The 17,671-nt window shown below is 49.1% G+C and overlaps 1 protein-coding gene across 4 annotated transcripts in view; it reads right to left on the reverse strand.

Moving 5' to 3' along the window:
- The window catches only part of CLK3 (CDC like kinase 3), a 497,011-nt gene that overhangs the window by 12,746 nt on the left and 466,594 nt on the right, over nucleotides 1–17,671 (reverse strand). For all 4 annotated transcript variants that reach the window (XM_078685141.1, XM_078685140.1, XM_078685139.1 and 1 more), the window contains one exon: nucleotides 9,509–9,599. In XM_078685141.1, coding sequence (XP_078541267.1) covers nucleotides 9,509–9,599 — 91 coding nt within the window. The remainder of the gene's footprint in view (nucleotides 1–9,508; nucleotides 9,600–17,671) is intronic.

Here is a 17,671-nt window from a genome sequence, read left to right on the forward strand (position 1 = left end):
GGAATGACGTCGTCTGAGTACTTAGACGCCGCCCATGCGCGCTGACGTCAGTTCTGATACACAGCTTTTCCGCGCCAGATACGCAGAGCCATGATAGAACCAACACTGGTGCCCTGAAACTAGGGCCCTGAAAGGGGATGACCTTAACCCTAGATATCGGTTCGCAGAACGGGGAGGATGGGTGGGTCGGTAAGGAATCTATCACTAACTAATGTCTCTTGCAGATATATCGTTACACAAGTAGTAACTTGTTCATCTGAAAGAGACACGTTAGTGATATATTCCTTACCTTAGAATAGATACCCCAGCAATACCAACCCCGGTGGTGGGTCTGCGAACCAATAATCGCACCAGAAAGTCCTGGAGGACGGAACGGCCAAAGAAGCTATCCCTCCGAACTTGACTGTCCAGATAGTAGTGTCTTGCAAACGTGTGCAGCGAGGCCCACGTAGCTGCCTGGCAAATGTCCTGCAAGGGCACACCCCGGCCCAGGGCAGTGGTAGTAGCCGTGGCCCGGGTGGAATGGGCCCGCAATCCAACAGGGGGCTCCTTTTTAGCCAAGGAGTAACATGCCTGGATACACAAGATGATCCACCGCGATATGGTCCGCTTGTGCACCGCTTTCCCCTTCTTAGCGCCCACGTAACCAACAAAGAGTTGGTCCTCCACCCGGAACTGGCGTGTGCGATCCAAGTAGAATGAAAGCGCATGTTTTGGGTCCAGACGGTGGAGCCGCTCTTCCTCTTTAGAGGGATGCGGTGGCGGAAAGGTGATAGACTGCCCGATATGGAAGGCCGTGACAACCTTGGGCAGGAAAGATGGCTTAGTACGCAACACAACCTTGTCCGGATGGACAAAGGAAAGGAGGAGTACAAGAAAGAGCCTGGAGCTCACTCACTCTCCTGGAAGAGGTGATGGCAACCAGGAAGGCAGTCTTCAAGGTAAGAAGACGGAGAGGACAGTTGTGAAGTGGCACAAAGGGAGCGCACATCAGAAACATAAGAACAAGGTTCAAGTCCCACTGAGGCATCACAAACGGAACAGGAGGGAAAGTGTGTGTGATGCCCTACAGAAAACGATTAACAATAGGGGACTTGAACAAAGAAGGCTGATCAGGTAGCCTTAGAAAGGCTGAAAGGGCAGAAAGGTAGCCTTGATAGTGCCCAGAGCAGAGCCCTGCTGGGCAAGAGAAAGAAGGAAGAGAAGAACCTCAGAAAGAGGGGCGGCAAGAGGATCCACAGCCTTTGCTGTGCACCATGCCACAAATCTGTTCCACCTGCAGGCGTATACCGACTTTGTGGAGGGACGCCTGGCTGCCAGAATGACATTACAGACTTCAGGAGGCAAGTCAAATGGCCTCAACTGTCGCCGCTAAATCTCCAAGCATGGAGGTGGAGACTGGACAGGTTCGGGTGAAGGACCGTCCCCTGCTGCTGCGACAGAAGGTCCTCCTGATGAGGCAGACGAACCGGGGGATCGACTGACATACTGAGTAGCTCGTACAATAGACCGCAACTCGTCTCCGAGCGAGTGCCGCCTTGGAAATTCCAACGCGCAGAACTGATGACATTGCGCGTTCTCGTCGGTGGCGAATAGATCTAACCAAGGCTCTCCCCATCGCTGAAAAAGGCCTTGCGCCACGTCCGAGTTCAGACGCCATTCGTGATCCATCATGCACTGACGGCTGAGCTCGTCCGCCCTGGCGTTCAGAGAACCTGCCAGGTGTTGAGCCACCAGGGTCACGCCCTGGCGTTCCAGCCACTGCCAGAGGCGCAGAGCCTCCTGGCAAAGGGTCCACGAACCCACCCCGCCCTGTTTGTTGCAGTACCACATGGCGGTGGTGTTGTCCGTGAACACCTGCACTACACTTCCCCAGACAGGGGAGGAATGCTTTCAGTGCTAGACGAATCGCCCGCAACTCCAAAAGGTTGATGTGGAGCCGGGCCTCCGCCGGAGACCAGATGCCTCTGATCTCCGCCTCTCCCATGTGGCCTCCCCAGCCCTGGAGGGACGCGTCCGTCACAACCACGTGCTCCGGCTGGGGGAAGGGAGAAGGATCTGCCACTGACCCAATCGCGGTGCGTGAGCCACCACTGCAGCTGTCTAGCAGTGCCCTCCGAGATCAGGACATGATCGGAAAGGTTGCCTTGATGCTGGGCCCACTGAAACTTCAGGTCCCACTGCAGAGCCCGCATCCGCCACCCAGCGTGATGCACCAGAAGGATGCAGGAGGCCATCAGCCCCAGGAGCCGCAGCGTCAACCTGACCGATACCCGGGATAAAGTCTGAAAGAGTGGAATCATAGCCTGAATATCCCGGACCCGCTGTTCGGGAGGATAAACCCGAAACTACGCCGAGTCGAGAACCGCTCCGATGAAGAGGAGCTTCTGAGAGGGGCACAGGTGTGACTTCAGCACATTGATGGAAATCCCCAGCTGATGCAGGAGGTCTGCCGTCATCTGGAGGTGGCTGACGACTGTCTGGGGCGAGCCCGCCTTCAACAACCAGTCGTCAAGGTAGGGGAAGACTGAAACCCCTAACCTGCGCAGATGAGCTGCGACCACCGCCATCACCTTTGTGAACACCCGTGGGGCGCTGGTAAGGCCGAAGGGGAGCACGGTAAATTGAAAGTGCTCGTGGCCAACCGTGAACCGCAGGTAGCGCCGGTGGGCCGGCAGGGCGGGGATGTGGAAATAAGCGTCCTGCAAGTCCAACGCTACCATCCAGTCTTCTGGGTCCAGGGCAGCTAGGACCTGAGCTAGTGTCAGCATTTTGAACTTCTCCTTCCGGAGGAAGCAGTTGACGTTCCGTAGGTCCAAGATAGGGCGTAGGCCCCCTTTGCCCTTCTTGGGTACCAGAAAGTAGTGGGAGTAGCAACCACACCCTACTTCTGGCCCAGGAATGCGCTCGATGGCCCCGTTGGCCAAGAGGGCCGTAACTTCCTCCTGCAGAAGTCGCAAATGATCCCCCGATACTCGGTGGCATTGCGGTGGCATGGCTGGAGGGGTCGCCTCGAAGGGGAGGGAGTAGCCCCTTCGGACGATTTGCAGCACCCTCTCGTCCGACGTGATAGTGCGCCAGTGGAAGAGGTGATGGCGAACCCTGCCACCCACTGGCGTCACACGGGCCTGAAAACACGGACTAGGAAGGTTTTGAGGCAGGTGCTGCGGAGGGAGGTGTGGACTGAGCTCGCCGCTGTCCCCGACCGCCGTTACGGCGGTATCCACGGCCACCACCGCGCTGTTGAACATTCTGCGGTGCGTGGCTGGCAGCTCGTGTGGGGGCGCCCCTTCCGTGGCCACGAAAGGAGCGAAAGGCACCCGATTGCTGGCGTGGGGCCGAGAGGCCCAAGGACTTGGCCGTAGCCCTGGAGTCCTTAAAACGCTCAAGCGCATGGTCTGCCTTGTCGCCAAAGAGGCGACGGCCATCGAACGGCATGTCCAGAAGAGTGGACTGGACATCGGCTGAAAAGTTGGCGGTCCTCAACCAGGCGTGGCGTCGAACCGCCACCGTTGTTGCCATCCCCCTGCCCAGTGAGTCCGTGGTATCCAGCCCACACCGGATGGAATATCGCGCTACATCTCGACCCTCCGCAAGGGCTTGGGTGAGTTTAGCCGGACCTCCTCCGGGCATTGTGGCAGCACGTCCACGACCGTATCCCACAGAGTGTGGGTGTGGCGGCCCAAGAGGCATGCGGTATTGACAGACCGCAGTCCCAAACTGAGGGACGAGAACACCTTCCCGAACTGCTCGTACCTCTTGGATTCCCGATCGGGTGGGGCCGTCGGGAATGCGGTCTGGGAGGTAGAGGCCTGGATGACGAAGCTCTCGGGGGTGGGATGGGATAGGTGGACAAAAAGAAAGGGTCGCCCGGGGCTGGGCGGTAGCGTCTGGCCACGTTCCTATCCACAGGCAGACCTGAGGCGGGCTTGGACCAAGTGCCCACAAGAACGTCACACAAGGCCTCATTAAACCGCAGCAGTGGCTCACTGGAGTTGCCTGCGGTTTAAGGACCTCAGTGAGGAGGTTAGTCCTCACGGCTGCGACGGGGAGCTCAAGGTTTAAGGCCTTGGCCGCCCTCGTCAACACTACACTGTAAGCAGCCCCCTCCTCCTCCGTAGCCACGGTGGGAGGGGAGACAAATCCAGTGTCTGGCGAAGTGTCAATACCACTTGCCTCCCCAAGCTCATATGTCCAGTCCTCTTGAGACTGGCATTCCTCTGCCAGAGGGTCAGCAGACCCCTCCCAATCACCTTCGTCACCCATCTCCTGTAGAACAGGTTCAACAGACGGGGCCTTCTCATGGAAATAAAAATCTCCAAAGGCCGTCGGAAGCGGCGCCCAGCGGCGCCGTTCCGGCGCCAGAGTCGGACCGAAGGGAACATTGGGGACGGCGTCCACAAGGGGCGCCGGGGGTGACACCCGCGGGGCCGGCGCCGGTGAGGTCGACCGGCGACGACCCGGATTCGGAAGCGGATCCGGTGAGGTCCTGCGGCGCCGGGACCGAAGTCGCCGGCGGCGCCGGGGCAAAGCACCCGACGGCATCGAGGCCGAAGCACCCGACCCGCTAGGGCCTCCAGCCTGGGCCGCTGGGCCCGAAGGCGCCACGGGACCCGGCTGAGGAGGGAGGGACCTCATGGCCATGAGGTACCGCTCGATCTCCACCGGCGCCGCACCATGCCCAGGGACCCGAAGGTGTGGGGCAGGTGGCGACGCCTGCGACTTGGAGCCGCGTGGGTGGTGTCACCCGAACCCCCGGCTGCATCGCGCGAGCGTCGGGGTGGGTCGGAGGAACGGTGACGCCTCTCCGACCTCTCATGCCTCTTACCTGAGAACTTGGATCCCGATGACCGATGTCCACTCCCGGAGCTGCGAGGGCTCCGACCCCGCGACCGGTCCCTCGACCTCCCGTAGGACCGGGACCTGGAGCGGAGCGGGGCCGACTGCTGGAGCTCGAGCCGCTTGTGGGACCGCTCCCGCCTAGCTTTCGAAGTCGGGGTCCGGCAGTCGGAGCAGGTACGATCGTTGTGGTCGAGGCCTAAACACTTCAGGCACCGGCGATGGGGGTCGGTAACCGACATCAGTCGGTCGCACTTGGAACAGGGTGTGAACCCGGGCAACCCTACCGGCACCGTTGGAGTCGAAGACTCGAGTAGAAAAATGATCAAAAAGATCGAAAAGTTTAGTCAAAAAAGACTAAGGGGTAGAGCTTCTCCGGATCTGCGCTAGCTGGCGCGGAAAAAAGAAGAACTGACGTCAGCGTGCATGGGCGGCGTCTAAGTACTCCGACGACGTCATTCCGGCGCTAACGACGCCGACGACGGACGCGGAGCCGCGGACGATGCCTGCCAGCGCGCAGGGGTATTGCTACGCACAAATCTTCCGGATCCAGTCTGACGCCTGGGGATATTCTAAGGTAAGGAATCTATCACTAATGTGTCTCTTTCAGATCTGTTATTTAGGTAAGGGTAGACTTGTTTAAGCCTGGTCTTCTTCAGTGGGCTGCTAGGGACTTTATAAAGACCCTTGGCGCTGGTTTTATCCCGAATGCCAGCACAGTAACTAGTAGTGAGTCCTGTTCACCACAAACCTCAGGTATGTTTTGTGCGGTGCATTCATTGGGATATGCATGTAGGTGTTTTTTCGTCTATAGTTGCTATGTAATCTCCTTTTTGCAATTGTGGGTAACTTCCTGTAAAGTGGTCATCTAGAATTTGTTGCAGAGACCAATCTACCTTTGTTATTAGGAAGTATATTGAGTAATTTCCTTTCTTGGTCTCTGCTCTGGGCACCTTTTCTATTGCTCTTTGTTCCAGCAATTCCTCTACCTACTTGAGTAGAGGTAATGTTTCTTTCCTTGTATGGACCTTTTTTGGTCCCCTTGCTGGTGGTATCCTTTCCCATTCTATGAAATAGCCACACTCTATGATGTTTAGATCCATTTGTCTGACGTTATCTTCCTCAACTTCCGAAGAATGCTTTTGATTCTGCATCCCACTGGTGGTGTGTGTGAGAGGCTGTGTGTTTTTGAGAAGTCACTTGTTGGCAGAGGTTGTACCTTTCCAGGGAGCCTGTCTTCTTCCCAGTGCTCCTTCTGGAAAGGACTGCCATCCCTACTGTTGATACTGCCAGTGCTGCAGAAGACTGGCTACTTCCCTGGAAGTGGTGAAAGCCAATTGGAGGAAGGACAATTGCACTCCTGGACTACAGGATAGTACAAGATTCATAAGTTTGTGGGTGCTAGTTGGTGAACCCTCCTGGGTGTGAGGGTGAATAAATCAATTAAAAGAGCGCTATATCTCATGAGGGAGCGTCTCCAAGTAAAAGTTTAAAAAAAAGAAAATATCAAGGCGTAGTGATAAGGTTTTCATAAATTCTTTTAATTCTTCCTTGGAAGGCCAGATGTGATGTGTCTCTTTGGAAGCAGTCTCTCCCCATAGGTCGGCATGTTGGCGTTACCCCGCTCTATACATTTCCTATGAACTGCAACGCTCCCATTGGCTTTGCAGTGTCATCATTGTTTTTGAGCTGGTTCAGTGTCCTCAACCATGGTCCAGAACAACTGTTCTCCATTGAACGGAGTATTTAAGATGTTTGCTAATACTTCCAGCTTGAAGCCTGAAATTCTTAGCCAAGAAGGATAGCACAGTGTGATCCCGGTCATTATTTTCCAGCTAGCTTTGTCTGCTGCATCCAATGCGGATTTCAGACATAGATTGGCAATATTTGTGCTCCCTTCTGCCAGATGTACAACTCTCTTTTTGTATTGCTCTGGCAGGAGCTTCATCTGCTTCACTATCTCCTCCCAGTGTTGGTAGGCATGTCTATTCAGGAGGGCATTGGATTTGCAAGGCACCATTGATTGGCTGCGCTGTGTTTGAACTTCCTGCCCATGAGGTCCATCCTTTTGCTCTCCTTGTCAGGAGGTGAGTCAAAGGTTGAAGGAATGTTTGGCCTCTTCCGTTCTGTAGAGGTCATTATTGAATCAGCCGAAAATGTTCCCTTGATGCAAGCTTTAGATGAATATTAATATTTCTTCACTGCCCTTGAGTGATTGCTTTACAAGTGGCGGGATCCTTAAATGCTTCCCTTCCTTGGTCCAGGGCACTAGGTAACAACGGAAGGAATTGGCTCCTTGTTTGGGATGGGAAAAGGGTTTTCCAGCAGGAAACAAGACTGTGGCCTTTCCTCTTCCAGCTGCACTCCATACTGGTTCTCAGCCTTCTTAATCACCTGGTTATACATTCCAATTTTATTCGTAGGCGAAGGATTAGACGGATAGCAGTCTATCCCTTCCTCCCGGCAGTCAGTCTCCAGTTCCTGCCACTGAGATTATGCATATTCAGATTCTTCCGAGCCTTGCAAATTGCTGAGATTTTGTAGCACTTTTTCCATAGAGGATCTCTTCTTCCTCCTCCTGTGGTTCAGGTGTTTAAAGGAAATTCGATTTCTTTGACATCCTTCTCGCCCTGGTCCTTTGGCTCCAAGGTTTTTGCTGGAATTCAACATCCTCTTAAGTATTTCTTCTTTTAACGTAAGGCAGCCATTTCGGCCTTGAGGCGTTTCTTTTTCTTCTCTATATCTGTTGAGTGTTCTTCGCTGTCAAGGTTCGACATCTATTTCCTCTTCGATGCCAAAAATTCCTTCAACAACGTATCGGTAGCTAGTCTCGAGATCTCTCCTTTTTCGACATAGACACATCTCTCCCTAGTCCGTCTTTCAATGGCGGAGTCTTGTCTAGAGACTTTCCTCCTCCGGTGTCCATTTTGAGGGATCTGAGGGGCAGTTTGTCCCAGGGCCTGCCTACGGTCGGCGAGTGTTTAGACGATGAGGTTCCCTTCTACAGCATGGAGTCTCATCTTAGAGACTCAGGCACATTTTTCGGTATGGAGTTCTTTTACCGCTGGTTTCTGTCCTTCTTGGTTGCCTGGCGCTCGACTTCAGCGATTCCCTGGTCGGCGTCAGATGTTTTTCATACGGCAACATCTGCAATGTTTTCCTTCTCTTTGCTCGACAAACCCAAGTCTCTCATGGATGGAGTTTGTTGGTGTCTGCATGGTGTAATGTGAGCATCTCTGCTTCTACCTCACCCTCAGCGTTTCTTTTTACTTTAATCCGGCACAAGCGTTGCAGTTGTCGCTTTGATGGTCAATGGGCAGGCAGAGGTTGCAGACTGGGTGATGGTCCTTCTGCGAGAATTTGTGGTGGCAAAAATAATGACATTTTCCATTAGGCTGCACAGGTAGCCCCCTGTCCTGGCATTCTCTAAACCATTGTGGAAATAGTCTCCTTCCCTCATAAGATATCCCACTGGTACCTCCTAGTCGATGTCCCTCTCAAAATTTGGTATCATTTCGGCGAATTTCTTCTCCAACCTTTTCATCCTTGTGTTGGAGATCCTTTAGCAAAGCATCCAGACCTAACTCCGGAAAAAATAATCTGAAGATGGTGAGCAAAGATGGGAGCTTCTGGGGAACGGCGTACGACGTCATAGGAAGCACCAAATTGGGGGATCCGTTGACGTTCAAAAACAAAAAGTAGAAGGACTACAAAAATAGGAGAATTCCGGACCCAACCACTAGATGGTGGAACGCACAGCATGTGAATCCAAAAAAGATTCACGCTATAAAACAGTATCCCACTTTCCAGTCTTGATCTCTCCTATAGTCACTTCTACATGCAGCCCCTGTACCAATGCCTACACCACTTAGTGTGGCCTTACTGTTTTGCCACCATCTAGCTTTACATAGTCAAAATGGAATTCAGTTGTCTAGCTCCTAGCATATTGTTTGCATGGACAGCCATCCTCTACAAGAGAGGTTCCTTAAGACGAGCTACAGATTCCAGAATGTGCATGGGCAGTGGGTTAAGGATCACCTGGCTGAATTCCTAGTCAGATGGGAACAGCCAATGAATACACCTCCACTCTCACTGACAGGTTGAGTCAAACATTTGAAATGGTTTCACCACATACTTTCTACCTTTTACGGAGAAAAACGTTCTTTCTTATTTAAGGAAAGAAACACCCTTTAGTGGATAAAACATGCTGCTGGAGCTTACACAATACTTTTTACTAGGACAGGATGAGAGAGGCACTAAGACAAAGAACAGAGATTGAAAGAGTCCGACATTGGGAAAGAAAGAGTTAGGTACTGCACTTTATAAATACTGCACATAACAAAAACACACCTTGAAGCTAACCATAAGGATATTTGAATATCTTGTCTTAGAAATGTAGACAAAACTAACCAGTGTGTGTTAACTCTTGATAAAAGCACTGAACTACTCACATCTACACCTGAAGACATTTTCTGATGAGTGCAATATGGAGATTAATAAGGCATTTGTACCCACCCTCACCTACAAGTTATAGTGGAAAATGTTCTGGTAAGTACAGACTATATATAGAGTGGAATAGCCAAGATAGAACGTTTGTGAATAAAGGCAAGAATACTAGCAATCAGAGAGGTTATCTGCTCAAGAACATTCTTTTATGTCATGAACATACCTCAAGAGGATGGCAATTCTCTGTCACGTACTTCCCATCTGATGTGGTCGCGTCCCAGATAAGTTTTCCTTTGTGAAAGTACTTTTGTTTTCTAGCGGTTGAGAAGAAAGTGAGTATTTGTAATTAAGTAATAAAAAAAACTAAGCATGCATTTTATAAAAAGAAAGCAAACATTTCATGCTTCTGCAACATCTTTTAGCCTCTTCCAATTATTCCTATCCTTTTTGGACCATATATGACCGAGCATGACCAACAGCATAAAGAGGAAAAACCATTAGAAAATGTTAAAAAAAATCCACTTCATAGTTAATCAAATACAGTTATATTTTTCTGCCCCACATGATGTACGTTAGTCTGAATTTAAAAGGCAGGAAATAGTTAAGCTGGATGAACCACATATTTTTTCTACTGTCAAAGTCAACATTGTGCAGCTTTTGCTCTGTCCGTTAGCTGCCTACAATACTGTCAACAATTTCATCCTGGTTGACGGTCTTATGGCAGCAAGTTCTGCCCTTCAGTTATTTTGATCCTGTCTTGCTGATTGATTTCAAGTCGTCCTCATGCCTCCCTATCTCTCCTTTCTGCCTTTCAAGAATACCTGCTGCAGGTGGAGTTCCCCAAGGGCTAGTGGTATGACAAATTCTGTTTAACTTTAATGTGCAGCCCTTTATGGAACTAAGTTGTACCCTTGGGTTTAAGGTACAAGCACTGTGAAGAGACAGTTACTTTCCTTGTGATGAATTGGGATAATATATGGTGATAGGCAATGAAAGGGATATTCAAAGAATCTTTGTTGGACTAATGACTTCTGTGAGCTGGACTGGCTAAAGTAGACACTAGGATGTTTTGGCTAAAGCTAAACAATTTAGGTTTCTAAACGGTTAGGGGGCTCTGTCTGGATGCCCACATATAAACATTCTAGGATTTCTGTATTTTTGTGGACTTTCTGTATTTTTTTCCAATCTAAAAATCTCAATTTCTATTTTTCCCTATGTGCACATTACTGCCATAAATACAAACATTCCTTTGTCCTAGACTAGTGCAACACCCTGACTCCTACTTTTTAGTTCTGTAGACCTATGTTTGCAGGAGGTCTCTGAAGTCTGGAAGCCACTGTCTTTCCAGGATTCCCTGCATTAAATATAGTTGATATGGCTGAGGAACATAACATCTCAGAGTTTAAGATGGTCACCAAGTGATCCTTCTTATTCTCAGACTGAAAAAGGCCTTCACATAGCATTCGCTGTCAGTTACTATTTTATGTAGCGTTTCATATCATGTTTGTGTCATTTACATTCATTGTAAATAACAAAGTTTCTTACCCGTCGGTGTAGTTTTGCAGCTTGAAGAATTTTCTGGATTCACGTGCTGGGTATTTTTCCGCCATCTAGTGGTTGGGTCCGTCATTGTATGATTTATTTCCTTTTTAGGTCTCGCCTGGCGAAAGAGGGCATGACCTGCTCTCGTCATACGAGGGCTTCTTGGAATCTATACGATTCCAGAAGTCGTGTAGTGGCTCCGCCTCCAATTTTGATTGGTGCGCGTCGTTTTGCGTTATGGATGATGCAAAACACAGTGTAATGATTGCACCGTAGGCAATCATTACACTGAGGGTTGCCACCCTGTCTGCTTTTGGCCCTACCCCCCGGGATCTGATCTTTTACTGGCGGCTTTACACATTGTCCTTTAAAAGACATTTAGCACTCTTTTCTTTACATTGTCAGCTCCGTCGTCTTTGGCTGCACTTGTTTTTATTTGCATCTGCTCGTGCCCATCTCGGCCGAGCTTATGTAATGTGCCTTGATATTTTTTTTCCAGTGCTGGTTTACTTTATTTCGGAGCGCGGCGCCCGATTTAGGGTCACAGCACTCTGTTTATTTATTTAAACTTTTTTCGAGTGCTTGTTTAATTATGTAAGCTACTCTTTCATTTTATTCCGGAGCACATTAAAAATACAGAGGGAGGCGAATGTGGGATGCCAGCCGCCGGGGTGTAATCAAGGCTTCTGGTGTGCTGTGTTCAGTTAGGGCAGTCGAGGGCTCCCCTTCTGAGCCGCATTCTGTGTATTGGTTTCATTCCCGCTCGGTGAAATCACTAGAGCTCTCACGGTCCGGGGTGTCAGCTGATGCATTACAATCCCTGAAACCCAGAGACCAGGCCTCAGGGTGCTTTATCTCAAGAGCTTTAGGCTAGAATAGACTAAGCATTCTGTTTGTCCTCAGAGGTCAGTGTGACTGCCAGGAGAACGACTCGATATTCACAATAAAAAAAACTCAAGGATGGGGATACCTTCTGCTTACGTTTGGTATGTTTTGGATCATGCTCTGTGTAGTAATTGATATCAGTGCTCTTGAGTCTCTTGCCCTTGGTGCTGCTCATAGCCTTCAGTACCAGCGCCCTTCAGTACAGGTATGCCGGTTAGTTAGTGGCACTATAGACCTTGTTGCGAATAGAGTGCAGTAGTGCGCAGGGGTTAGAGTACGCCGATTCTAAGACGCACATAGTTTGGGACCGCAATTTGTAAAAACAATGTTTTTCCCTTGACACCTGGTGTAAGATGTCAGTGAAAGTGCCACAGAATTGAGAATAAAAGTTTAATAAAAAGTGATGAATTGAATGCTTGTTTTCATCTCAGCCACTGATATTTACTCGGGTCACACCCAACTCCAACTTTTTTTATACACCATGCCACCTCAGTTTGGACCCAGACATATGCAAATCAATCTTGACAGTTTGGGCTGGACTGTTCCCATTGGAGCAGGGTTAAGACATGTTTGCATATATGACTAGGGCCAAACTGAGGTGAATTGGTGAGCACAATAACGATGGATAGGGCCAGGCGTGCAACTCCCATAAGGCTCAACGGGCTATGGTCCCCCTTAAATCCACCCCTCCTGCCCCCCCCCCCCCCATATTGTGTCGCAGCCCAGGCTGAGACAGCTTCACGGGCACACACAGCCGCACTAGAGTACTTCACAGGTCTTTAAAAGACCATTTACTTGCTAATGAGGCTTTGTTGCTTTTGACAATATTCGAGGGGACAACCAAGTCATAGGGTACAAAGAGAGATAATGCGGACAGTCCTTTCATGGAAGATGGAATGTGTTTCTTCCTTTGATCGGGACACTGTGTTACGTTTACATGACAAATAGGCTGTGGGTGTGCAGGGGCGAATGTGACCATTTGCTTTACCCACTCCACATTTTATAGTGAAAGTGCATGCATGCCGTGCATTTAAGGAGAAAGGAACAAGGCACAGACAGATGGGCCAGTGCCTGCGCCACCCTCTGTTCTCAATGCCTCAGCCTTCTGTGAGCACACGGGGGACGGGGCAGTGGCAGGACGCGTTGCCAGGGCTGCCATGGAAGAGGCCCCAGCACGCTGGAACGCGCGCCCTTTCTGTTCACTGGGGTGAGAACTTTTACAAGTTTCGTTGCTATTGATATGTGCGCTTCTTGAAAGGAGTGACGGGATTACCGGACGTTACTCAATGCGAGGGGTGGAGCTAGGCGGAACAGGATGTGGATGTGGGCCTGTAAAATCGTGCAGTATATACATCTAAGGAGCGCAGTGAGGCAGGCTGTGACGAGGAGCCATATGGTGAAAATATAATTAATTTTAAACGAAGACTGAGAAAACCTCACATTCTAAAATTCACCTGAAAGGGGTCTGCCTTCCTAGCAGCAAAAGAATTCTATTAATAGAACCGGAAGATATCACAGACACTGCAATATGGTGTCACAAGGCCCACGGTACGAGCAGAGGGGAGGCCTCTGCTGCACCAGAGGGAAAAGGAGAGCTCACTGTTGGGGTATTTTGTTGGGTTGGTAAAAGAAGTCTTTCAGGTTCAGCACAGGATCATTTTTGTGGCTAAATATTTGAAGTTTCTCAAGACACAAAGACATGCGATGCTTGCTCTTCCTGGTAACCTGAAACACATGATGTATCTTACATAGTAGTGATGCATGATGACATGTTGAAAATGCTCCACTGTCACGTGTCTGTGGCATAAAAGTCTGGTAACCAGTTCGCTGCAGCATTGCACTTAAGGACACTGGACGGGGAGGACCGAGGCTGGAGCTGGGACAGTGAGAGGCCGAAGCTGCCAGAGTTGAGCAGCCTTGAAAACAAGCATTGAAAATGCAAAAGGCCTCGCCTTTCAATAAGTTAAATCCATTTGCTTTGCTATACAATACACATTGGCAAAGCAAATGGCTTTAACTTAATCAAAGGCGAGACCTATTGCATTTTTAATGCTGTTTTTTTGGTCTCGCCTGAGCCAGCGCATGTGCTGCTCTGCGAGACATTTAGTAAGTGGGCTTTTAAAAGTGCTACCACATGCTTTTGCTGGCTTAGAGCTTGTGGTTACGAGCACGTGCACGCGCCCAGCCGCCAGCTTTCAGCGCCCGATCAGGCGCCATCTGGCTATCCTCTCGCTTGCTCTCTCATAGCTCCTCCGCCGGGTCTTGCGTTAATTGTAAACATATGTGCAAACGCGCTGCTTTCATTTTCGCCGCAGCGGGCGCACCACTTTTGAGCCTGACATTTGTCTTCAACTTGTCTCCTTCCTCTACGCTTGTCCATCTCGCCAAGTCTCCCCTCTCTTTCATCACTCCCTTAGACACCTCCTTCATTGCTCTCGGCATCTCTATCTCTGTGCTGCTCCTCTGTCCGTGCTCTCTCTATTATGGTTTCCCTCCTTCGCGTTCTCTCTTCTGCCTGCTAGTTCTATATATTCATCTCCCTCTTCTCGTACCAATGTCCACCCATCACTCGCAGTCTTAGTCTCTTCCTGCCTCTTATTTTGCCTGCTCCAGTGCTTCTCATCCGTGTCTCGCATATTTCACCTGCGTTGCTCCCTCTTTATTCTGCCTTATTCTCTGTCAATGTCTTCCCACTCTCCCCATATAGTGCTCTGCCTTGATATCTCCATGGCTTTGCCCTCCCCCCTGTCCTTTTGCCCCTCTCTCACCCTGTCCACCGCTCTCCGCAGTGTCTTCTTTGCAACCTCTCTTTCTAGACTGTTCTCATCTGCTACTTCACTTCTAACGCTCCCTCCCACCACTGTGGTTCGGTCACTCTATTCTTCCCACCCAGGCCCCTCTCTCTCTCTCTCTCTCTCTATCCCTTTCTCTTTGGATTCTGCTCTGTCGGCCTCTTCTCCCCATCCCTCCGCATTGCCACCTCTCTCTATCTCACTTGTTACTTCTCCTTCCGCTCTCTCTCCTGCACCCTTTGAATCGTTTTCCGTTTCTCCCACTCTGCCCAGGTGCCTCTTGTCCAGATGATATCTCCTGTGCATTGGCCCCTCCTCCCCTGTCTCCGTCACTTCTCCCATATCTATCTGACACTCATCTGGCATCTTTTTCCCTCCATCCTTCCATTGTCTCTGCATTGTCCGCACTCTTTGTCTCTTCGGTTAATCTCCTTTCACTACAATCTCTTATCTCCCTCTTCTCCCTAAATACAACCTGCCCCCATAACTCCCTCCCTGAAACCACTTAGCATCACCCGAGAAGAGGGATCTTTCCCATAGCATGCCGTGCTTAACTATTGTAAAACCGGGAGTGCCTGAGGTGGGTATTCGTAAAGCACCCAGTCCTCCGTGCTTCGATGCGCAGAGTGCCCGAGGGCTCCTCCTCTTGATAAAAGCAGGTCGAGGTTAGCTCCCTTGCTCAAAAACATACTCATGTCTCAAACTGGGTGATGCGGGCTTGGAAAAATCAACTAAACGTGACATTTATGGCGCAAATGCGTAAATGTGAAATGCCAATTTTAATTTTCGCCTGGAAAAAGACACGTGGGAGGCCGCGTATGTTTGAGCTGTTTTGTGTCTAAAAGGACGAATTTATAGTTTACTTAAGTAGAGTAAACAAAGGAAATCATTTGGGATAATATGTTCCTGGCTGTTAGAGAACTGTGCCAGGAAAATATTAGGCGGGGAAATTGTCTAATAAACTGGCCAAGGGTAATATAACTTTAAAGGCAGAACCTGCCGGAGACAGGATGTATTTCGTGTTGGGAGTTTGGCAAGGGACAGCCAATCATTGGAAGCCAAAGAGATGTGAGTAAAAAGGTTTGTATTGACGAACTGCATGAAAAAAAATGCTAATTGGGAGAGGAGTTAAAACAGTCTTGAAAACGTCACTTAGCACGAGCTTGTGACAATGAACGTTTATTTTGATGCAGTGCTTAAAAGCAAGGTTCTGTATAGCGCTATACTCTCGTTTTGAGAATATGTGCTTCCAACTTTGACATGTGTGGTGCCGGTTCAAGAGAGGATGCGGGGGCAGAAATCAGGTCTCACGGTTCCACAACTTTCAGTCCAACCATTTAGGGCAGGCCAAATAAATGACCATCATTCTGATTTTGTAGACGCCCAGCCATAGATGGGAAAGTTTATTTATTTATTTAATGATGCATTCCCTATCTGGAACAAAACTGGTTGATGCAGATGCCTTACTGGGACATCCAATGTTTTAATGAGACACTTGACAAATATATTACCCTTCTTCATTTTACTGAACATATGAAGCTCTACCAGATAAAATGCATAGCTGAGACTCAAAGCAGAGATTTCTCCTGACAGCTTTTCGTGCCAAGGAGAACAGCCAGGCAATTTTGGACAGGGAATCACCCCTGGCACCGGATTCTACACTAACCTGCTTTCAGCAAATTTAACTCCTGTGACTGAACGCAGAGGAAGACAAGATTTAGCTGCCCCTTATCAGAAAGCCATTTAGGTAAAACAGATGATGCCGTGTTTAAACATTTAATTTAACTCCTCTTTGTGCTGCTGCCGTCAATGAAGTCATTTTGTGCTCCTCAGTGGATGAAAACATTAGTCCTACTTCTAGGTTTGTGGTAAATCCCAGTTTTTGTATTCTCTGGTCAGCTAGTCTTGTGTCTCCAGAGAATACACCTTCACACACAGTGTCATGGAGCTTCACCTGTGGCTGATCTCCTTCCGGTTCATGAGGAACAACCTTTGGTTCAACATCAGCTCAGGGAATAATCTTTTTACAGAGAGGCCGGGCACGTGGCTGTAATAAGAGCTACTTATGTTCAAATATATCATCCTAAGCTACTAATATTATTAGTTATAGTAGTGACAACATTAGACAGGATTATGTTAGTGCCCCCTATGCAAGGATACAAGCAGCAGACACCTCAGTGAATCAGGCAGGGTTGCCAGAAGAAATGTAAACAAGCATTGGCATAGCCAATAGGTCTCGCCTTTGGGACCTTATAAGTGTTTAGCTATCCAGCACAGTATCCTTGGTGCAACAACATCAAGTGTTGCATGGCTAAACACTTATAAGGTCCCAAAAGCGAGACCTATTGGCTATGCCAATGCTTGTTTTTTTGTTGGCGGGCGTCGACATACCACCATTTAGTGTCCTCCTGTGACGTCGACAGGCTTCCTCCAGAAGCTGCCATCTTTGGTCGCTATCTTCTGATTCTTTTTATCTCTTTCTTTTCTTCTCCTCCTATTCTCATCCTTCCCGGCAGAGGAGGGTGGGTACGCTAGTGAATCCAGAAAATTCTTAAAGTTGCAAAACTACACCGACAGGTAAGAAACTATTTGTTTTGCAGTGGGAATCTTTTCTGGATTCACATGCTGTGCATAGACTTTGTAGCGGTTCGCTAGTCCTGTGGTGGCTGGGTGGAAGATGAGCTTTGGTTTGTGAATAGATGTTGTAAGACCTTTTGTCCTACTTGTGCTTCTTTATTTATCTGAATGTCCACAAAGTAATCTTTGGTGAATGTGTGCACTGAAGACCATGTTGCAGCCATGCAGATGTCTTGAATTGGAGTATTAGCTAGAAAAGCAATAGTTGCTCCTTTCTTTCTTGTTGAGTTCGCCAGCGGAGCACCTTGTAAGGCCTGCCCTGCTTACCTGTGGCATAACTGTATGGCTTGCGCTATCCATCCTGCAAAGCTGTTTTGGGTTACTGGTCTTCCCAGAAAACAGTTTTCAAAGGATGCAAAGAATTGTTTTGTTTTCATGTATTTCTTTGTTCTTTCAATGTAGTACATGACCGCCCTTATGCGTCAAGTGTGTGCAAAGCTCTTTCTGCTTTGGTCATTGGGTTTTGAAAGAAACTTGGTATTTGTATACTCTGATGTGGAATCTTGATACCATTTTTGGTATGAATTGAG

The sequence above is a fragment of the Lissotriton helveticus genome, chromosome 3_2 (assembly GCF_964261635.1).
Source record: "Lissotriton helveticus chromosome 3_2, aLisHel1.1, whole genome shotgun sequence".
Lineage (NCBI taxonomy): Eukaryota > Metazoa > Chordata > Amphibia > Caudata > Salamandridae > Lissotriton > Lissotriton helveticus.